The sequence below is a fragment of the Amborella trichopoda genome, chromosome 13, assembly GCF_054954075.1.
Source record: "Amborella trichopoda isolate Santa Cruz 75 chromosome 13, AtrichopodaSantaCruz75HAP2 v2.0, whole genome shotgun sequence".
Classification (NCBI taxonomy): Eukaryota; Viridiplantae; Streptophyta; class Magnoliopsida; order Amborellales; family Amborellaceae; genus Amborella; species Amborella trichopoda.
In genome coordinates this window covers 38728526-38752774 of record NC_142348.1, presented here as the reverse complement: position 1 = coordinate 38752774, position 24249 = coordinate 38728526, and the positions used below count along the sequence as shown (strand labels likewise).

General features: G+C 34.5%; 1 protein-coding gene and 1 long non-coding RNA gene across 2 annotated transcripts; both read left to right on the top strand.

Moving 5' to 3' along the window:
* Positions 1–11455: 11455 nt before the first annotated feature.
* LOC148779209 (uncharacterized) lies at positions 11456–20004 on the top strand. The gene is made up of 3 exons (XR_016047734.1): positions 11456–11825; positions 15600–15719; positions 19600–20004. It is a non-coding gene; the product is annotated as an uncharacterized LOC148779209 (long non-coding RNA).
* LOC18446406 (Pentatricopeptide repeat (PPR-like) superfamily protein) lies at positions 11821–14180 on the top strand. Its single transcript, XM_011629573.3, has one exon. It carries the CDS (start codon positions 12090–12092, stop codon positions 13905–13907), a length of 1818 nt encoding a protein of 605 aa, XP_011627875.2. The 5' UTR covers positions 11821–12089; the 3' UTR covers positions 13908–14180.
* Positions 20005–24249: the final 4245 nt, after the last annotated feature.

Sequence of the window (24249 nt, the reverse complement as noted above, 5' to 3'; positions counted from 1 at the left end):
TGCTCAAACAAGTCGATCAAGATAACTGACATGATAGCTACAAAATATGTTTCACGAAATTTTGCAACTGTGAAATATTATTGACAATAGTCAACAGGGTCTCTATTCATTACTTAAAAGGCTTTACAAGCATGCTTACAAGGTAAACATGTTATTTTCCAACCCCAACATTCACATTCTCGTGCAATAATTTTTACTGAATAATTCATGCGATAACCCCTTGCTTCATACACTGCTCCATTTGATGCCACAGTTACCCTCACGGAAAGGGATTGCTTAATAATTTTTTTTTAATTCATTTTGAACTTTTGGGGTAAGTGTTGTACTCCAGGTTTCAGCTTTCAAACTGCGAGTAGCTATTAGTTCCATGATTTGTCTCCTAATCAAATCAAACTTCTAGAATCCACTTATTATATGACTCAGCCACATTGGTTGTTACTTGGTCATATCAATTGCCTCTGAACTGTGATGTGGCCCAACAATTTGGTGATGCTTCCATGAACTACTTGAATGCATCCTCATAAAGTGATCTAATTTCCACCATCTTATCAAAATACTCTTGCCACATACATGCTCTAATAAAGTTACAAACAAAACTGCATTCTGAACGTTATTAGGTATGTGTTTGCATTCCTTCTTGAAATTCTCCGCTAAATGACGCTCATAGAAGGCATGATGTGCATTATCAAAAACTTGACAAACTGTATCTACTAAACCAAGGTGTCTATCTGATAAAAAGATGATTTCACAATCCATCCCAATAGCAATTTTTAGAGATTCCATAAACCATAGCCAGTTATCGGTACTTTCGACATCCACAATTGCGAATGCAATGGGAAACATTTGACCATCCCCATCGAGTGAGTTTGCATCAAATAGAGTCCCTAGGTATTGTGCCTTTAGTAATGTCCCATTGAGAAATAAAAGTAGACGACATCTATTTTTAAAGTCATGTATTGACCCATGAAAGCTTAAGAACAATCGACAAAATCTACCTCCTGGCCATACTTGTCATGTTGCATAGCTACCAGGATTTGTCTTCATCACATGATTTATATATGCTGGTTATACTTATCTTGTTGCATAACTACCAGGATTCGTGTCCATCACAGGATTTAATGACCTTTTTTTTTTCCTCGTCAGGCCTTCTAATAGGGTATTTCTAACCCGTAATCTCGAGATAAATCACTCATGACATCTCAAGCCTTAGAATGTGCTGTGTCACTTAATTTATCATTGATTAAGGATGCAACAAATTTTTATGACGCTCTTATCTGTACATCATTGCTTGTCCCTAATTCGAATGAGTGATCTTTTGTCCATGTTTTGATTTGAAAAAGATTCGTCCTACCAAGCTTCACACAGTACATCTCCCATTTGCATCCATCACCTTTACATTTTGCCCTTATGCGATGCCCCTCGTTTTTAATAAGACGGTATGTGAAATGGTTTGCTATATCGGAAATCTTCTAAAGATTCGAACTGTTGTCCTACTCCCAACAAGTGCATCCTCTCATGTGCTAAGCAACCTTGGTGCATTGCTTTGTTCAGAGCCAGTTACTAAAACATTAAAGGGTTCTGGGGGTCTGACCACTTCGACTGCCATAGTATTATTTGAAGTACTTCCACCCCTATGTTTAGTCCCATGAAATACATACATGAGCACTTGATTCTAGCCTTCATGGGCGTTCAACATCCTAACAATATCATCATCAATGAATAGGTTTACCATAAATTTTCTATTTCTCGGGACAAAATACCTCAGTGATAGCAAGTGCATGTCAAGTGAGAAATGTTTTGCTATGTATTTTTACATGTCACCTAACCTAGTTCTACAATCAGTGAAAAAGGTAAATACATCACCACTGATATTATCTAAAGTCCCATTGCCACTTGTACGGAGTTCTCCACTAAAAATACAACAAATGAATCTGTTATCACCCATTTTCTTTTGTCCTGCATAATATTTGTAGTAACTTCACCACCAATATACTAGCCTTGAACTTGCCCTATGCTTATTTAGAAAGCTTTTTGTAACAAGAATTGGTACTAAATTTTAACAAAACAAAGATGATGAGTCATCATTTACAAGTTCAACAAAATGCAGTAAAAATAACCTAAAAATTATTACCATCAATGACATCCATACATTAAAATTTGTTTTTTAAAAATAGCTTGACAAATTTTAAGAAAGCTTTTTGTAACAAGAATTTGAACTAAATTTTAACTAAATAAAGATGATGGATGATCAAATACAAATTCAACAAAATACAGTAAAAATAAGGAAAACATTATTACCATCAAATCACATCTATACCTTATAATGACAAATACAGATACAACGACAATATCCATAATAAACTAAGAACAAAAATCAATACATCTTAAGCCATTATCAATCCATTCCTTCAATTATTATTGACAAATTAAATTTTAACAAGAGCTAAACAAATAAAAGATTATTGTAAACAAGAATTGCTACTAAATTTCAACAAAAGAAATAGTATGGATCAACATCTATAAGATCGACAAAATACAGTACCACCAATAACATTCATACCTTAAAATGACAATAAAGACACACTAACAATATCCATAACAATTTTTTAAAAAAATTAATATATCATAAGAATTACCTATCAATTCCTTCAATTGTATAACAAATTAAATACAGACGATGTGGCTATCTTTAACCCCAAACTTGAAGTTACAACATTAATATTAGATAAAAAATATTTTTAAAAATTTAATTAAAATATGTTTTCATACCTGAGCCTCAAAAATTGAGCTTGACCTGTGATGAGGGTCGTTTCAAGATAGATGTGCTCTGTGGGACCTTTGTAGACACTTGTGGGCCTTCGATTGTAGAGAGAGGGACAAAAAAAATTCGTATAGACAGTGACACCTTTGATTGTAGAGAGAGATTGGATTGTAGAGAAAGAGAGATGAAAAATGGGTTCTCTGTGGGAGCGTGTGAGTGAGTGGGCCTTCGTAGAGTGAGAGATTGAGAGAAAAATAGGTAGAAAGTGGTACGTAGGGCTTTGGTAGGTTGTGAGAGAGAGTGCGTGGGTCTTGACGAGTGAGGACTCTTTCACCATGATGGAGGAGATAATGCACGCATGGGATATTTTCACCGTGATGAAAGATATACTATAGGTAGAAGAAGGGCGTGAGGGGAGATAGAGGACAGAAAATGGGAAATCAACGTAGGAGAAGGAAATGGGAGATCACCGCAGGTGCTACTGAGAGAGAGGAAGCCGCAGAATAAAAATGCGTGAGATGTGAAAAAAGGTAAAGTAGGAGGTTAAAAAGGGAGGGAGGGTAAACCTGTCTTTTTTTTAGGTTGAAGTATTAGTCATAAAAGTCACATTTTATAAAATTTCAGTGAGAAAAAATTAAGGTGGGGGTAGATAGAAAGCACAAATTGGGGGGTAGTAGTAATTTTCCCTTTAGTGTACTCTCTCTTCAAAACCTAAAACTTAAGATAGTTCCCCTCTTCAATAATTTTGAGATAGTTTCTCTCACTAACCATTTTTTTAAGTAGTTTCTCTCTCTAAACAATTTTAAGTAGTTTCTCTCTCTAAAAGATGACATAGTTTTTCTCTCAAATTCTAAGATACTTTATCTTTCTAAAAGTTAAAATTTTAGACAATTTCTCTCTAAAAATTTTGTGATAGTTTCTTTTTCTAAAAAAATTTATGAACTTTCTCTCTCTAAAATTTGACATAGTTATTATCTTAAATTATAAGATGCTTTCTCTCTCTGAAACTTCAAGTTTGAGATAGTTTCTCTCTTTAAAATTTTGAAATAGTATAGTGTCTATCTAAAATTTGATATACTTTCTCTCTTTAAAGTTTAAAATTTGAGATACTTTCTCTCTCTAAAACTTAAATTTTGAGATAGATTCCCTCTCTAAAAATTTTTAAGATAGTTCTCTCTCTAAAAATTTCATGTAAATAGTTTCTCTTTAAAATTTTACGATACTTTCTCCCTCTAAAACATAAATTTTGTGATAGCTTCTCTCTCCAAAAATTTTGAGATAGTTTCTATCTCTAAAATTTTTTAGGTAGTTTCTCTCTCTAAAATTTGATATAATTTATATATGTAAATTTTTTATATATTTTCTCTCTCTCAAATTTGAGATAGTTTCTCTCTAAAATTCAAAATTCGAGATAGTTTCTCTCACTAAAAATGAGATGTTTCTCTCTCTAAATTTTTTGGTAGTTTCGCTTTCTAAAATTTATTATAGTTTCTCTCTAAAATTTGAAGTATACTTTCACTCTACAATTTTAAGAACAATTTCTCTCTTTAAAACTTCAGACTTGATATAGTTTCTCCCTCTAAATTTTTTTGAGATAGTTTCTGTCTCAAACTTTTTAGGTACTCTCTCTAAAATTTGATATCGTTTCTCTCTCTAAAAATTAAAATATGATATTGTTTCTCTCTTTAAAATTTTTAAAATAGTTACTCTCTCTAAAAATTTGCATGTACTTTATCTCTCTAAAATATGATAGTTTCTCTCTAAAACTTAAAATTTGAGATAATTTCTCTCTCTAAATTTTTTAGATAGTTTATCTCTCTAAAAAAATTTTGGTACTTTCTCTCTGTAAAATTTTAACATTCTTTCTCCCTATATAATTTTAACATACTTTCTCTATCTAAAAGTTAAAAATTGATCAAGAGAGTCACTCATCGTTTAATCTTAGATCCGACGTCTCAAATTATTTTATTTTTATTTTTTTATACAAATTTTATGAATATGAAACTTGGTACGTGTCATCTTCTCATTGGGACGCACCTATAAAAAATATTAAAAATAATTTTTTGATAAAATGTAATGACCAAAATACCCCTTAAAATTTTCAATGGTATTTTAGTCATTTTATTTTTTTGGTAATAGTGTTTCTATATTTTTCGCTAGTGCGAGTTTAATAGAGGTTTGGACGTACAAAATTTGGCATCAAAATAGTTTAAAAAAAAAATTAAAAACAAAATAGTGTAGAGACATGACATTGTGATTGGGGTAATCTTAGCCCTCCATTCAGAATGGACAGTTGGATAAGGGAAAATATATAAGTTTTATGTTGTAGGGGAAGCATAGACAGCTTGCCTTTAAAAATTTTAGGTACTTTCTCTTTCTAAAATTTTCATATCTACCAAATGCTCCCTATGTTCCGGGTCGAGGGAGCCAATGAGTGAAATCCATGAGCCTTGGAAAAATTAAAAAAACATGTTTTGGTGTGGAAATGAAATCATAGAAAAGTAGATCTTAATTCCATGATTTTGACTTTCATGATTTTAAGTATCCTAGTCATTAAGCAATCCAAACGGTGGATTTTGGCAATATCCAAGATATTAGGAATCCATGCCTTAAAATCCATGTACTCAAACATGCCCAATGTAAGTGAGCAATCTATAAACCCTACATTTTAGGGATTTCGGTAAGTTTGCTTCAAAATCCACGAATATAGGAATTTTTGGTTGGAAAGACTGATTTCTTAATGGGTGCAGTTGGCATACGGATGCATCCGTAGCTCTAGAGGTAAGGCGTGCCTTCAAATTTTATCCTGGTATATAATTTTGATGTAAAATGTTCTTAGGATTATCTCAAAATCTATTTTTATATCTAATTATAAAATTTTAAATTTCAAAAATGGTTAAAATCAAGTAGATCTATAAACATATGAAAATATTGAAAATTGACGGTATAGATAATATATTGTAAAATGCACTATTTCTGAGACTTAAAATCTTTTTATTTTTCATGGTCATACATCTGGATGTCATGATGATCAATCAAAAGGTTTATCAACATTAAAACTATTTTTTTCGATGGAATTTTGAGGTGCATCTGTAGCTCTACATTATATGGTTGCAACCTTATATAAACTTTTTCGTTTTCTAATTGGGTAAACTAAGTAATCGCCCTTCATGCTCTGGCCCTACTACGCACTATTTGAAGGTGCGCCTTACTTTGATTTTATTGATATTTATTAACTTTATACAATTAGGTTTCCTCCTTATAGTGTAGAAGTAAGGCGCACCTATAAAATTTACTTAGAGATGTCCCTTCGGTGTCAAAAACCTTATGATGGCTTCAAAATCTTTTTTTATCCCCACATATAAATTTTAATTTAAAAAATAGTATAGATGGAGCTTATCAAGAAACAGTTGAAAATAGACTGTCCAGATAACTTGTTACAAGATGCATTATTTTTTGGATTTAGAACTCTTTTTTTTCTTCATGTTGTTCATTCATCTCAAGGTTGAGATGATCAGTTGGAGGGTTCTCCTATGTCAGAACGCTCTCCATTGTAGGATTTTTTATGTGCAACTTACTTCAACAATATAAGGTTGCAACCTTATGTAAATTTTTTCGGCTTTTGGTCTAAACCATTGTATTGTTAATTATAGATGAGTTATGACCAAATATCTCTTTTTATTGAATGAATATCAATGTCTAGGAGTTTGAATTGTTTAATGAATAATTAAAGGACATGAATATGAAAAAATAAATAAATTTTAAAAATTAGAAGTAATAATTATATTAAGAAAACACTTGGACCGTTAAGTTACAATTGTTTTTTTGGTGGACCACCTATTTACATTCATCTTTAAGATAGATGCTTTATATTGGCCACCACATATTGTGCAAATGTTGTCCACTCCACATCGAACAAGCGTTCATAGTTAAAACCAAGTGATATTCTATATTCCCATATTTAACATAGCAAACTAAACTAAAATCGCCAAAAAATCAAGAAATATTACCAAATAAAGGAAAACAATTTTTGTCATATTTCCAATATCTCAAAAAATTTCAAGATCCTTGAAATCAATTTGTCCATATGCCATATATTATCAATCAAGGATTGAAAATTTGGTCAATCTGGCGATCCGGAACGAAAATCATCAAAGTTGATCCAATTCCCGTCACATACACCATATTATCACTCAAGGATTGAAAATTTGGTCAATCCATATTGTCACTCAAGGATTGAAAATTTGGTCAATCCGACGATCCGTCACATACACCATATTGTCACTCAAGGATTGAAAATTTGGTCAATCCATATTGTCACTCAAGGATTGAAAATTTGGTCAATCCGACGATCCGTCACATACACCATATTGTCACTCAAGGATTGAAAATTTGGTCAATCCATATTGTCACTCAAGGATTGAAAATTTGGTCAATCCGACGATCCAGAGCGAAAATCATCAAAGCCGTCTCATACACCATACCATATTATCAATCGAGGATTGCGATACACCATACCATATTATCAATCAATTGCGATCCGGAGCAAAAAACATCAAAGCCAATCTAATTCCAATCATGCACCGCTCGTATTAATGAGCATATAATACTTAGACAACTTAATTTAAGGTGCGAGGCTTTTTATACACACTTGTGCTTCACTCAATCTTCGATGTGGGATATGTTAGTCCCTTTTCTACACCACCTCATCAAATAAACTTTGGCCCCATAAATTTGTCAACACTCAATCTTCTTTCTCTCCCCTTTCTACATGACTGCACACCACCTCATAAAATAGACTTTGGCCCAATAAATTTGTTATCACTCAATCTTCTTTGTCTGACACAGTACAAATTACCATTTACTAACACTCGGCAAAAATAACCGTGTCTTAAAGAGAAATAAACACCGAGAAATAAATTGCAAGCGGAAGGAACAAACACACGGATCTGAGTCTTCCCCTACGGGCCAATACATACAAGTGAAAATGAAATACCCATAACTGGTCACTCTCTCTACACAATCGGGCAAAAGATCAATTTCTTTATTTCAATCACTCTTTTACAATACACGCGCCCCTTTTTATTTAGGGAAATGTTTGTATACTTCTCTTACAATATACAAGATCTATGCTTCCTGTCTCATTTTAATCAAGAGAGCCACTCACCGTTTGATCTTAGATCCAATGTCTCAAAGTATTTTATTTTTATTTTTTTATACAAATTACATGAATATGAAATTCGATATGTGCCATCTTCTCATTGGGGCGCACCTGTAAAAATTATTTAAAATAATTTTTTGATAAAATATAATGACCAAAATACCCTTTGAAACTTTCAAGGGTATTTTGATCATTTTATATTGTTAGAAATATTTTTTTATATTTTTCTCTAGTGTGAGTTTACTAGAGGATTAAACATACAAAATTTGGTGTTAAAATAGTTTGTAGAAAAAAAATAAAAATAAAATAATGTAAAGACGTGACATTATGATTGAGGCAATTTTAGCCCTACATTCAAAATGGAAGGTTGAATAAGGGGAAGTATATAAATTTTATGTTGTAGAAAAAACATAAAAAACTTACCTTTTTTTTTATTTCTTAAAAAATAAATCACTCCGTACTAAATAACAAAAAAAAAATAGAAAAAAAATAGGAAAGTAGCTAATGAAAAAGGAACGTAATCTTTTCATATACGTTTCACCCGAAAAAGGTCAACTCCATTAAATAGGAAACCTTCCTCTCCGCCGTATACGTTTCACCCCAAAAAGAAAAAAATGCCAAAAAGAAACAAGGTCTATCCACGTGAAACAAAGGCCACCTCCTATTCCTTCTAAAACTAAAAACGTAACTAGTATCAGATCATATATTCACGCTAAATATGGACAAGCCTTACAAGAAAATAAAAACTTCCCTAAAAACATAACTCTTACAAGCGTCCTGCCACTTTAGATCCTGAGAAAAAGCCAATTATGGAATTGAGATTTTTTAGAAATATCAATTCCCTGTTTGGATCGCATCTACTAGAATAAAAAAAATACAAATTTTATGTTTGGATTATCTAAAATATCTTTTTCTTAGAAATGCAATTCTCTCTCTTTCTCTAAAAATTTTGAGATATTTTTTCTCTCTAAAATTTTAATACACTTTCTTTCAAAAACTTAAAATTTGAAATAGTTTTTCGCTCTATAAATTTTGATATAGTTTCTCTCTCTAATTCATATACTCTCTCAAATATGATGTAGTTTCTCTCTTTAAAATTTTGAGATACTTTCTCTCTCTAGAACTTAAAATTTGAGATAGTTTCTCTCTATAAAAACTTTGAGATAGTTTCTCTTTCTATACAATTTCAGATAGTTTATCTTTTTAAACAATTTCAAGAAGTTTTTCTTTCTAAAATATGATGTAGTTTCTCTTTCTAAGATTTTAAGGCACTTTTTCTATCTAAAACTTAAAATTTGAGATAGTTTCTTTCTAAAAATTTTAAGATAGTTTCTCTCTCTAAGAAATTTTAGGTACTTTCTCACTCTAAATTTTGATATAGTTACTCTCTCTAAAATTTTAAATTCTTTCTCTCTCTAAAACTTAAATTTTGATATAGTTTCTCTTTAAAATTTTAAAGTAGTTTCCCTCTCTAAAATTTTAACAAACTTTCTCTCTCTAAAACTTAAAATTTGATAATATGTTCTAATTTCTTTAGGGCCCGTTTGGCTCATTATATTCAGATTTTCGAGTCACTTTTCTTGGAAAAGTTGGGCCAATCATGTTTGGTTCGTTTAGAAGTGATATTTCCGTTGGAATTGAGATTTACATGGGATTCCTGTATGCTCATTTAAGCCTACATTTTGGAAATCTCAATGGGTACGGTTTGTATAGAGCTGAGGCTCTAAACAATCAAATTAGAGCCCACCTTTAAATGTTATCGAATGTGGTTTCAATACTAGAAATACTTGAATAGCCATCAAACATATTTTCATATTTAATTATAAGATTTAATGCTTCAAAAATAGTGTAGATCGAGCAGATTTATGAAAACTTGAATAACTTAAAAATTGACAATCCAAAAATGAGTTACAAGATGCGTTATTTTCAAAACTTGAAATCTTTTTTTTTTTCTCAAGTCCATACATCTTGATGTGGATATGATCAATTTGAGGATATTTCAGCATCAAAACAACATCTTCTAATGAAAATTTTTAGATAGGCTCTAATTTGATTGTTTCGAGCCTAAGCTCTATATAAACTTTTCCCTTATCTAGAAAACTTTGTTAAAAAAATAAATGAGCCCAATCCAAGAAGAGTGACATTATCTATTAAATTAAAAACCTAAATTAAATCTATTTCTAACAATTAAATTTTAAAAAAAAAAAAAAAAAAAAAATTCTACCCAATCTCTAAAAATAAAAATAAAATTTATAGCCACTAGCTTTTTGATTGCATCACTCTTTCTCCCACCCTCCTTTGCATCTCTCTTTCTACTAACAATCTCTCTCTCTTTCTCTCACCTTGGTGTCTCTCACTTGGTCTCAACAACAATCAATTGCATTAAAATTCTCACTCTCTCTCTACAAACAATTGATCCTATTAAAATTCGTTCTCTCTATGCTAACAGCCTTTTTTTACTAAATTTGTTTCGAATAACTTCTCTTTAAAATAAGAACTCTTAAGTTAATATAAAAAATTTAAAAATTAAAACGAAGTAGAGATATTCATTTTATTTTCATGTTGCATTTTAAATTTTATTTTGCCTATAAAATGAATTTAATAGACAACAAATACTCCATATGAGACGGGTTCTTAGTATTTACATATATTTGATACAATAATGAAAAATCATAATACAATTGCTACTATTTTTTTTAGAAACTTAAAATACAATATTTTTTAGAAATTATAGTGATTTTTTGAAATTAATTTGAAGTTGAGACCAGCCGATTTCCTGATCTAATTCTCCAATCTATCGATCTAATATTGTTTTGGGTGGTCAATCCGGATCACCGATCCATTTCTTTAAAACTTTTTATCAATTGATAATTGTCTTAAAGTTGAGTGCTTTTAGTTCAAAATCCGTTGCACGTTTTATAAAATGCTGATTTGGATCGGAAGTTGGTGGGAATCGATACGGTTCACAATTGAAATCAGGAATTTGATCCGTCTCATAGAAGTGGTTTGGATCGCCAAGTTCCCGTGAATTACATTTTTTTCCTTTTTTTTTTTAATTTTTCTGAATTTGTTTTGCCCAAATTGGATATGTTTCTGTTTTTTGCGGTAGATCGGGGGTCCTAGAATGGAATGAGGATGATACATGAGCGCATATACGCTGTGCTCCTGTAGGACTATACTGCGCATCTACTCTATTTTTCAAAACACCTAGGTTCATTTTTTTAATAAGGAAAATTGTTTCATGCGGGGCTGGATCACATTTCTACAATATGCTGTCTAAAAGTATAAAGCGTCCATCTTAATGATGGATGCAAATAGGTGTTTCATCTAAAAACAAGTGTAATTAACCGTCCAAATATTTTTTTAATATAATTATTATTTTTAGTTTTCAATTTTTTTTTTTTTTTATACTCATGATCTCCATATTAAAAATTATATATTTTCTAAAAATTAAAACTAAATTATATTTAAAAAATATATGTAATGCCAAACCTGTATTTCTACATTATGCAAGCTCGCCACATAGAAACCGTGTCTTTTTTATAATGAGAATCATATAAAAATGATTTTTTAAAAAGCAAAGTTTGCGCTACTACTGTACTACATAGAGAGTTTTTTCGGATTTCCTTTGCTGAAATTATTCTAGAAATTGCATTCCCGAAACTTGAGGTCTAAAAATTAGGCCCATATATCTTGTGTGAGGGAGTAAATGACAGTGCACTCCCGAGGGAGTAAGATATATTTTGGGGGTGATGCATAATATCCCTGTGGGAAAGAAACAGGGCCAAGTAGAGAGAGAGAGATGGCGAGTATCGACCAGGAAGAGCGTTGGCTTGGCTCTGCCTTCTCGAGAGTCTGATACTATCACTGTCATTGTCCCACACAGCAGTTATCGCCTTCAAGGTCTTTCTTTACTGCACATTTGCTCTCTCTCTCTCTCTCTCTCTCTCTCTCTCTCTCTCTCTCTCACGAGAAACACTGTTTTCTTATTCATTCTATTGAGCTTCATACCTTTTCCTTCTTCTTTCTCGCTTGTTCTTGTTTTTCGTATTGGTGAGCTGTCTTTTTCAGAGTATAGGCAACTCATGCTCGCTTGCATATCTTTGTGGGTCTTCAATTGAGTTTCCATTCTAAACATTGATAAGAGAAAACGAAAAACCAGAAGAAATGGCTTCTTTAATCCCACTAAAACAATCCTATGGGATCTATTTCATGCCGAATTCTCATAATACACATGATTTGTTACCTTCCAAATGCTCCATTGGGGATGCTACGTATAGGGTTTTTTGCTCTGTTCTTCACAGTAAGAGAAAGCTCGAAAAAACCATAAAGATAGAGAGAGTTCATGTGAAAGCTCTTTGGAAAGCTCAAACAGTGACCAGTAATGGGTTTTCTCAATTGGAAGAGCTTCCCGTTAGCTTTTCCAGGAGCCCCAATGAATCTTTCAATAGTGGAAGCTTCTCCACCTCTGTTACCTCTCCGGAGTTCGATGACTTCGAGAGTAACGACCTTCTCAAACGCCACGTAAGGAATGGTGAATTGGAGGAAGCTTTAGTTTTCCTTGAAAATATGGCGAGAAATGGAGAAATTCCGGATATTATACCCTGCACAAGCCTCATCAGAGGCTTCTGCAAAATTGGTAAGACCAAGAAAGGAACTCGAGTCATGGAAATAATAGATGAATCAGGTGCAGTTCCTGATGTTATCACATATAATGTTCTTATAAGTGGGTATTGTAAATCAGGAGAAGTAGATAACGCCCTTCTAGTTTTAGAGCGAATGAGTTGCTCTCCTGATGTTGTAACCTATAATACGATTCTTCGAAGCTTATGTGATGAGGGGAAGCTTAAACAAGCCATGGAAGTGCTTGATCGAATGATGAATAGAGGTTGTTTCCCTGATGTTATCACTTATACCATTCTTATTGAAGCCACTTGCAAGGAGAGTGGAGTTGGGCAAGCAATGAAGTTGCTTGATGAGATGAGGAGCAAAGGGTGCAAGCCTGATGTTGTGACTTATAACGTTCTCATCAATGGGATTTGCAAAGAAGGAAAACTCAATGAAGCCATAAAGTTCCTCAATAGCATGCCTTCTTACGGTTGTCGGCCCAATGTGATCACCCATAACATAATTTTGAGGAGTATGTGCAGCACAGGTAGATGGATGGATGCTGAGAAGCTACTCTCTGAAATGATCGAGAATGGTTGCTCGCCAAGTGTAGTGACTTTCAATATTTTGATTAATTTTTTATGTAGGAAGGGGCTTATGAGACGAGCTATTGATGTTTTGGAGAGGATGCCTGAGCATGGTTGCACCCCTAATTCATTGAGTTACAACCCCATTCTTCATGGGTTTTGCAAAGAGAAGAACATGGATCGAGTAATTGAGTATTTGGAGGTGATGGTATTGAGAGGGTGTTTTCCTGACATAGTCACATACAATACATTGCTTACCGCCTTGTGCAAGGATGGGAAGGTTGATGCTGCCTTAGAAATACTTAGGCAGTTAAGGAGTAAAGGTTGCTCGCCTGTGCTGATTACTTATAACACGGTGATTGATGGGTTGTCAAAGATGGGGAAGACAGAAGAGGCGATTGAACTTCGAAATGAGATGTTAGCTAAGGGCCTTCATCCTGATGTAATTACTTATTCGTCTTTAGTTTCGGGGCTTAGCCGTGAAGGCAAAGTGGACAAAGCAATTGAGTTCTTTTTTGAGATGGAAGGTAAGGGTATCGGGCCCAATGCCATCACGTACAATGCCCTTATCTTGGGGCTATGTAAGGCACAAAGGACAGGTCAGGCTATCGATTTTCTGGCTCACATGGTTTCCAAAGGATGCAAGCCCACTGAGTCAACATACACTATTCTTATTGAGGGTGTTGCAAATGAAGGGAGGCCTAAGGAGGCTTTGAATTTATTGAACGAGCTTTGTGAGAGAGGAGTTGTTAAAAGAAGCTCCGCACAAAATGTAGCAGTCAACATGTAATGTCTAGACGTCCCCCCATATGTACTGAGATGTGAGGCATGTTCTTGAATTTTGTTACTTCTAGTTCTTATTATAGGTATTATAGATGACTTGTATTTTGTAGCTAGCTCATGAACGTGCCTATGGATTGGCAATTTGGCATCCAATAGTCTCATCTGATTCGACATTGAAAGTTTTGAGAAGTATTTGCGGTACACTAGACTTTTATAACTTTGTATTGAGTTTCAAATCTAGCTTTAAAGGACATTTATAAAGCTCTTCTGGATTAATACAGTGTATCGTGTTCTTCTTAGAATATTAACGATAAGATGTTCTTGATTTTATTTTATTTTTTAATATGATACATTGTGCACATGCACAAACTCTTCATGATTTGGTGAACTGATTCTTTTTTTCATTGGTGATACTGGCTTTTAGGCAAAGGCACAGAGCAAATCATGGAATTAAACCAATGCTTCTTTGAGATTGTTGAGCTGCTAGCAACAAACTTATTTGGTTTATTTGTTGAAGATACATTGAGTAAAACGGGGAATAAGCTTGCATATTTTTAATGGTTTTTTACTTTTCTGTCTGCTGATGGTCTCTTGAGTATATTCCAAAGGACACCTTTTATTTCTTGGCATAAAAAACATTGAACAGTTGCTTTTGATTGGTTACAGGATTTTATACTATGAGACCATTTACTTTTAGTACAAGGAGGTCACAATGTTTTTTAGCCATTGGATGTAAAACCAAATAAATTGAAATGTGTCACAACATTCGAGAAATTTTATTTTGGACATTATGCCCAACCAATGACATCCTCAACTGCTCGATTTCATATCCAATGATCAATAATGATTGTGACGACTTGTATAAAAAATAATTGTTTCTCTCTTGAAGTTTATAGAGGGACTAGAATGAGTATCTTGTCTATTGGTCCTTTTGACATTGTCTATATATGATGTATCAAAATATTTATTAATGTTTAAGTTGTCATTTACTCATTATTTGCCTGGAAATCGAAGATCAGAGAAACCACCAGATTGTATATTCCTCTTGTGGATTTTTTTTATTTCAAATTCATTTGAGTGACTGCACAAAATCTGAACTGCTGCTAGGTGCCCACCATATAAGCTTTATATTTTCTGCTCTTTCTTTTTTACTGGTTATTGAAGAAAAAGCAGTATTTCTGATATGGATTTCAAAGATTTCTACAGTGAGCCATGCATCACGGGCAGAAAGAATCGCTTGGCTGGGTTAGCTTTTAACTTCGCATGGTGCTGTGAACTAAGCATGAATTTTGTTGGCACGAATTTCTTTGTGCTTGCTTCCGATTTGTTGCAGTCCATGGGCTGTTGACCTCAACTCACAACCATTGTTTGCTAAGTCTAGAGGACTTTTTTCTTATAAAAATAACTAAAAAATGTAGAGGTCCACATTATACCCTGGTAATCATTGTGCCTTCTCTCCTGTCAGCAAATTACACTTCTATGTATGTAGTTCTATATGTTGCATTCAATCTCATTATGTTTCATCCGAAGCATCATTATAATAACAAGGCGTTCTGGTACCTGGTACCTGGTAGGAAAAGAGAAATGAAATAAAATCAGATTCACATAGTCTGCACATTCAATTATACAATGAGAAATATGAATAGGGATATTTGTGAACTATATATTGTGGAGACTGAATTCTTGAAACCAAATTCAGAAGGCCATTGACAAGATTTATATTTAAGAGGATGGAAGTTGATGGACCACCAAATGCCAATGAAGTGCCTAGATTCTGGACTGATTTGGCCACCCACAGAGTTGGAGATTTATTAGAAAAGTAAGTGACCACATCTGCGCCTTTTGTAAATCTGATCATCTTATTTACTTTTAAGAAACTGCTATTTTGTCTGCTATGCTCATCAATGAAACATTGTGACACTTTAATAAATTGACTGCAATGGAATCAGAGAGGGCCCTCATACATTGAATGTCTGATATGCTAAATTATTGATTTTTGCTGCTCTCTTATAGAAAACATTACAGGTTCATCAACAAATAAACTAGTACATTTCATTATCATCGTCATCAGAACCTTTACCCAACTAATTGGCGTCGGCCAAAATAAACTAGTACATTTTCTCTTCATAAATGAAGTGACATTTTATTTTGGGCATCGAAGTGGCTACTGCCAAATAATGTTGTTTGGCTTATATGACAGATGAAACGAAGTATTACATAGCAAAAATTTAACTAGATTGTGTGCCAAGGTAGTTTGGGTGAGGCCACTCCCTGTTAGTGAACCTAGGTATTTCAGCAAGTGCCTTAGCACCCACCACATGCACCTAGGTGGCCGAGATTTTCTGGTTCATATTTGGCCTAAATATGTATGTGAATAGCAAATATTAATCTCTCTGCCCCTGTTTGGTTTGGACCAAATTTCAGTAATGGGGCCACCTTTACCCTTCACCCATTTGGTAGTGAAAAACAGCCTGCTTGATCCTCTCCATATTCATGGGTGACGGACTTTTGGACCCAAGTTCTCAAAGAAACACCGGACACCCACAGGGCTAAAAGAAACAGAACTTGTTTTTCATTGAATTAACAAATAATTCAATCCCTTCAGTAGACTAGTTCCAAATGCGGCCTATAATAAATTACTCGCTAACCATAAATCGATAAACTACTGCTCATATATGATTATATAATTGCTACTATATGCATATTCATTGGATAAATATATAGTTACTAATGTTAATATGCACGTTATTATGTATAGCCATATCTAATGTATTAATTGATATGTGAAGATATATTATAATTTACAATTGATCATGTAAGCCAACCAGCCTTTGACCTATGAAACAGTATAAGCCCAACGGCCAAAATTGAAGTATCCAGAAATGGATGGTCAGATTTGCGTGGTCGAAACATTTTTCCACTAGAAAAAGTAGAAGCCCCATGTACCCTAAAATTCGTGGGCGTATCTCATCTTGGTCCTCCAAGTAAATTTCTTTTTAAAAAACTACACTCTAGAAATGTTGGGACAACTATATGTATAATTCATATTTTAAATTTTATTTTGTTATTTATTTTATTAAAGGGTTTTTCTAATGGTAACATCCTATAAAATCCTATAGGTTACATTTAGAAAGGGGTGTGAACCGTTAAATTTGACATTGTTGCCCTTTTAATTATGGAAAATTGTCTTTTGTGGGATGGACTGCATGACTACATATTCCAAAAAGTGTAAGGCATCCATCTTAAAGATAGATGCAGTTAGGTGTTCCATCTAAAAACAATGGAAACTAATGGTCCAAATGTTTTCTTTCTAGAATTATTATTTCTAGTAATTAAAATTTACTTATTTTTTCATATTCATGATCTCCATGTTAGAGATTACATTTCCTTAAAAATTAAGTCCAAAAATCCATATCAAAAATAGATTTATTAATAGGCCCGCATTTCTACATAGAAACCGGGTCCTTTAATTATTCAATATCTTTAAAATGAATAATGATAGCTTTTGTCATTACAGAGAGTATTGTTGAAATTTTCACTAAACGACAAGAGTAATGCACAAAATACATAATATCAACTTCATACATACATACACTACCAAGGTTTACAATCTTAGCATATCTTCCCCTTAGAGTAACTGTCTTTTCATGGAGCCAGCTGTTGTTAAAAGTTTCAAACTTCTTTCTATTTTGTTACTAGAGGCCTTCTCCTGGATTTCTTGATGCAAAGGCCCAACCGCAGATACTTAATCAACCCTCCTTAACCCTAAAATCCATCCTGCACATGATCTCTTTGATTCTCGCAATTTCATGACTTACTTCAATAAGAGCAAAGCCAAGTAAATGTGTCCATGCCAGTCCCATAACCTTGCATTTGGTTCCAGCAACATATCAATTTGCTGTGATTGCTTCTTGGTGTTTCAAGTGCTAAGACTGGCACATTAATTGCATTAACGCTGTGCTTGGATGGCAATTCTGCAATGATTTTCCCGAAATGATTCCTTAGAGAAAATGTTGTCTTCACACCCCACCACACTCACTGCCCAAGACACTGACCAGTGATTGTGGTAAAAAGTTTCTAGCCCAGTAACCATATGTCAACATCCATGGTGACAATGAGCCAATAAGATTGGAAGAAATGTAACCTTGATTGTGGTGTCCAACAGTAATGGCAGCTTAAGTTATGAGGATTTCTTTCTATCGCTTTTCTACAAGATTTTTCTAGTATATTCATGAAACCTCACTAGAAATGCATTGTCATGTTGGATGGCCATGATTTATTTAGCTGAAGGGTTTTCTTCAATAATATGTTGGTTGTTTGACAAATTTGTGTGTTGAAAAAGCTTTTAGAACAACCTTTCAAAAACGAATTTTGGATTTAGACTTAAATGAGAGAGGGAAGGGGGGTTATGCTTGCATGCATAGGAGAGGGCATGGTTCAGCCATTGGTGTGGTTGCAACAGAATGTATGGGTTCATGATTTCCCTTTTGCTGCAGTAACCACCACACAGATTTTTTCGTTTGCTGCCATTGTGCATTTGCTACCGTTCACTTGTCGTTGTGTATGGTTTGATTGCGACCTCTGTGCTCCATTTGCTTGTGCTCTGAACCATCAAATGTGTGGCACACCTCTTATTCGGCTGCCAACCATTGTTATTGCACAACCACATGCAGTCACTACACATGCAATAGACTCCACATGTTTAACGCTTTCATTAAAGCCTTTGCTTCTTTATAAAAAGGACATTATTTTGTTGATTTGGGGGAACTCTCGGTTATCGCACTTCTCAACCTATGCCACCATTATTGTCTTGACTGCCCCTTGAATATGTTTTTCCTTTGTTTTTTTTAAATAAACATACGAGTATACATGATGAGCATGTTGAGAGTGGATGAGTGGCAACAAAGAAATGATAGAACTCAGAATGAATATCTCTGAGGGAACTTAGGAGTGGCTCTAATAGGTTATAAGACGAGGGAAAATAGACTCAGGTAGTCTAGCCATATGTAGTATCGACCTGAAACAATACTCATTAGGAGGTGCGATTTGATTCAAGTGGAAGCCTCTAAAAGGGAAAGGAGAAGGCCTAAAAGGATATGGATGGCAGTAGCGAGAATATATACGGTGACTTATAGTCTGACAAAGGGTATGGCCATTTATAGAGCAAAATGGCGGAATGGGATTCATGTTGGCGATCCCAAATTGTTGGGATAAAGTTCGGATGGTGATGATAATGACACAAATAAAAAATACAAAAAACAAGCTAGTGCCAGAACGAGGCAACAGCCCTAACTCTTATCCCCTCAATAGATAGACCATCTGGCATATAATTGCCTTCATGATGGGTGTGGCAAAAGAGCTCCCACTGGATCCACTGAGGGAAAGGATTTTGCCATCACATCATCAAGTTGCAGCACAAATCAGAGTTTCTTTTATCCTAGTGAACAACTTTAAGTGGATCACCACTATCGGTAACTGTTTTGTATTTTTACTTTGTTATTCTTGCTTTTTATTTTCATTTTGTTATTTTAATGTCAGCATAGGCGCTGGTTTCTTGTTTACAATACTAACAGAGTAATATGAGCAAGTTGTTGCTTTATCTCCCTAAGTTCCAACAAATTGAGTGAAGAAGGTGCTAATCTCTCTATGGATTCTTGCAAAGCTGCTTATTGCACATTTCTCTTGGTTTATTCTAGCAGAGATGAGTAAGCTGACGATTTCCCTCTCTTAATTTTGACAACATCACGAGGGCAACTATGTTGTTTCCTATTCCACAGTCTGGCCAAATCAGTAACATTTTGTGGATCAATGTTCAACTTTTAGGTGTGCAAACCAAAGCTGAAGGTGGTCTTCACCAGCATGGGTGCATACTATTAGAACCCTGCTTCATTTTAGAGAGATTTCAGCAGAAGAAGGTGACAACGTAACGTATCTCCAAGAGACTTAAACGTCTAGTTAAGTTTTTATTATCTAGTTTAAATTTTATTATCTAGCTATTGTCCAAATTTTAGGGATTACTACACTTGGATCGATCATGTTTTCCGCAATTTTCTACATGCACATTTTGATAATGTTGAACAAAGTGCAGTTCAGAAATCTCCATGATGGATCTAAATCAATTTACGACACCGACAGTAAAATAAAAAAAAACATTAAGGAAAAAAACTAACCAAAAAAAAAAAGGAAAAAAAAACTCCCCACCTGGCTTTTCTATACAACACATTTCGGCTTATCCAAAAAATATCGGTGGAATAGTCTTGTCCTTGTAGTTTGGACTTGTTTTTTTGACAAATGTTCAAAACTTTTATTGATGACTAATTAAAAGAGATTACATCAGAGGAGAACAAAAGCAAAGGCAACACAACACCTCCATGATTTGCAACCAAAGAGAACGGAGCTCCCATGGAACCCGATGTTCTTTTTTGCACCACTTAATCACATTCAAAGAATCCCCTTCAAGCCAAATATTCGTTCTCAAATTCTTCTTAAACAAAATTTTCAGCCCACACAACAGAGCGTTTAATTCAACATAATTTGCTGTTTTGACCCCAATCGGATCAGCTGAAGAGAGAATTATGGAACCCAAGGAATCACGCACTACACCACCAATTTCCAGCAATACCTTGGTTTCCCAGAGAATTCCTATCAAAGTTAAGCTTAATACTTCCAGCAGAAGGTGCAGTCCAAAAATATCGTGGTCTACTACGAGCACACCTGAGGAGAAGAAAGAGGCTGCTAAGGTTTGCCATCACATCAACTTTTGAAATCCCCCACCCTTATTTTGTCATAGACAACCATAACCAAATCGATTGTTGATGTTGGTTAAAAGTTCTCAAAGGGTAGGGAGTTACCTTCAAAGGTTCTTCTATTCCTCTCCATTCAGGTTTCCCAAAGGATGACACCATTAGAGATTTTCCAAATTGATTTACGTATCACAGGCAAATGGGCGCTAGAGAATTAAGAAACAATCCCTTCAACCGATTGAGGAAGCACCATATGAACCCCAAGAGTGCCAAACAACCAGTCCCAAATTCATGCTGTAAGGAACAATGAATAAGCAAGTGTGCACTCGACACCCCATCAGCTTTATACAGTAAACGGACATTGGGCAAGATTTTCTCCCTTTTTACCAAATTGCCAATGGTTAAAATCTTATTCAGAGATGCAAGTTAAATAAAACCTTGCACCTTATGCGGGATAGGCCACTTCCAAATTTGTGCTACTTTTGGATTAGACTATCTCAGCCTATCGTGAAACAGGAGGTTGTAACACGATTTAACAGAGAACATCCCATCACTTTCGGTCTCCCAAATAATTTTATCCTCTACATTAACTGCAACATAAGCTTTATCCAAAGTTTCTATTAAAGCACACCATTGGGAAAGAAGGGCATTGCTCAACCGGCCAAGATAGAGAAATATTCCAAGAATTTTGCATACCCCTTCTTTCTAGAGCATCACTAACTGTCAAATTAGGCTGGGTAACCAATCCATAAAGGTCAGGAAAGACTACTTTCAAATGATAATCCCCTATCCATTTATGGTGCCATAAATTTCCACAACCAATATTCCACCTTGAATATCCCGAAACAATCGTCCTACATCTGTAGATAACCTTCCAAACCTGTGACACCTCCCTCCCATGTCCATTACCCAACTATATTTGGAATCTATCTATCCCATAATTAGCCAAACGTACTTTAAACCAAAGATGATTTTTGAACTGTAAACTTTGTCACCACCATTTACATAAAAAGTGCCTGGTTAAACACCCTTATCCTTCTTATACCCAAACCTCCTTCTTTCTTTGGCATACAAACTCTATCTCACCTCAGCAAGTGAAACTCTATCCCACAGGAAGTCCCACATCGTTTTCTCTAATTTTTGTGCAACCGAAGCAAACATATTTATTAGAAACATTTGATAGACTGGCAGATTGGCTAGACAGGATTTCAGCAATGTGACCCTTCCACCAAACGAGAGGTATTTGTGCTTCCAAAGATCCAATTTAAATTGAACTCTTTCAAGCACAATATCCCAGACTGTAATAGAAAGTCTCGAATTCGAGATAGGAAAACCAAGATAAGTAATAGGAAAGGTTCCTACCTTACAACCCATCAAATTTGCTAACTCCTCTGTCACTTCCTCAGAACAATTAATCCCAACCATGGAAGACTTATGGAAATTAACTTTAAGTCCCAAAGTAACTTCACAAATTTCCAAGAACCTGACAATATTTGAAACTTGTGATGAATCCGCCTCACAAAAAATAAGGGTATCATCAGCATATTGACGATGGGAGATTTGAAAATCAGAGTTAGAAATCTAAATCCAATAAAATAACCCAAAGTTTCCACCCTATTTAGCATGAAACTAAAACATTCAGTATAGATTGTAAAGAGGAAAGGAGAAAGAGGATCCCCTTGTCGCAACCCTCTAGAGGCATTGAAGAAACCAATGAGACTATCTTTAAAAAGGACTGAGAAATGTGCAGAAGAAAGACACCCAAAAATCCGTAACCTCCATCTCTCACCGAAGCCCATTGCCCTCAGAATTTTTAATAAAACTCCCCATTCGATCAAGTTATAAGCTTTTTCCATATCCAGCTTAAAGAGAATACCTGGCTTCTTACTAATAACTCTAAAATGAATGCATTCTTGGGCCACCAATACACTGTCTGTAATTTGACGTTCCTGGATAAAAGCTGATTGGGTACTAGAGATGAGAAGAGGCACAACCACTTTCAACCTCTCTGCCAATACTTTTGCAACAATCTTATACAAACTAGTCAATAGACTGATTGACCTCGTAGCTTGGACTTACTCCCACAAATATTGGATGAAGAATCTAATAATTCAAGACATGACATGCAATGTTCAAAAATTTGGCGGCTACCTAGGTGTTGTGTATCTAGGCGCTCTCCTAGGCGGCCAAGGCATCGTGTAAGTGCTAGCCTTAAGGCAAGCGCTTAGGCAGCACCTCGATGTAGGGTGCAAGGGGTGGAAAAGGGTGTACAAGTTAGACAGAAAGAAACTCTACAAAAAACTAAGGATTTGAGATTTTTTTAAAGATCGAAAAAAATTCAACTTTTTTGTTTTGTGAAATCAAAAGAAATACTTTTCTGATACTTTTTGGAGCTTGGAATGGTTCCATAAAAGGACTTTTGGCAAACAAAGATCACCGGTTGGGGCTGTTATAGGTTTCATTTTGAAAAGGTTAAGGCATACAATATTTGAATTAGGGTTTGGTAATTTTTTTGTATAATATATTATGATTTGAATCATTTGATATTATTGTAGTTTTTTTTTGTTCTTCTGTGGTTGTTGAAAACTTGAAATCACAGTTGTTGGGAGCAGGAGCGGGTATAGAACAGTGGTATACCGTAAGGTTCTGTATGGTGGATCTCCGACCGTTTCTCGGGGATTCTCAACTCCACTAATAAGGAATCGCATGAAACTCAATATAGGAACCGTGTACCACATTCTAGGAACTCGATCCCTTTCGGGGACCGTGTATCACATTTCAAGGAACCGTTGATCCCTTTCTCAGGGATTCTCGATTCACAAGAAATTTAAATATAAGAATCGTGTACCACATTACTAGGAACGGTGGGTTCAATATACAATGGATATTGTACTTCTTTCTGTTTACTGCATGATGTAACAATTTGCCGTGTTCATATATTCAAAGCTCAATACCTTGACAAATTGTAGGTTTAAAAATTAAAACACATTGATGCTAATATCCTAAAGACGACATAATATCACGATTTTAAGAGAATGAAGAAGTTGTAAACCGTCCTCATAATTCGTAATTTCATATCACATTCGTTATCGACTGTTAAAGAAAATGCAGATCGTGAGCCTTGGGGCTGATTGATCTTGGTACTGAAAAAGTTTGTAATTTAGGAGTCACTAAATCACTGCAAGCACTAGAAAATTCTTTTCCTATTTCCACCTTTTGGAGTGCTACAGTGGAAAACAGTATCCGGATGCAGCGGAATTGCAGGTTCGCATTTAGCAACTTGCATAAATCACCAAGAGATTGCCTTCTTCAAATATGTAAAAAATTGCCTGACCCACCTTTTTTTTCTGAGTCTTCTCATGTTTTTCATTTTTTTGCATTATCATAGGTATTTTGCTATCCGTTTATCTGCATGGAAGATTTTCGGATGAACTCTCTAAATCGAAGAAATCTAAGTTTTCATATTTTTCTGTTCATTGATCCACCATCCTTCGAATTTATCTCTCGATTTTCAACCATTTTGTGTGAAAATATGGTCATTTTTCACTTTCAATCTTCCATGTGGCCATTGTGAAATTTTTTCTAATCTAACCCAAGAATTGAAAA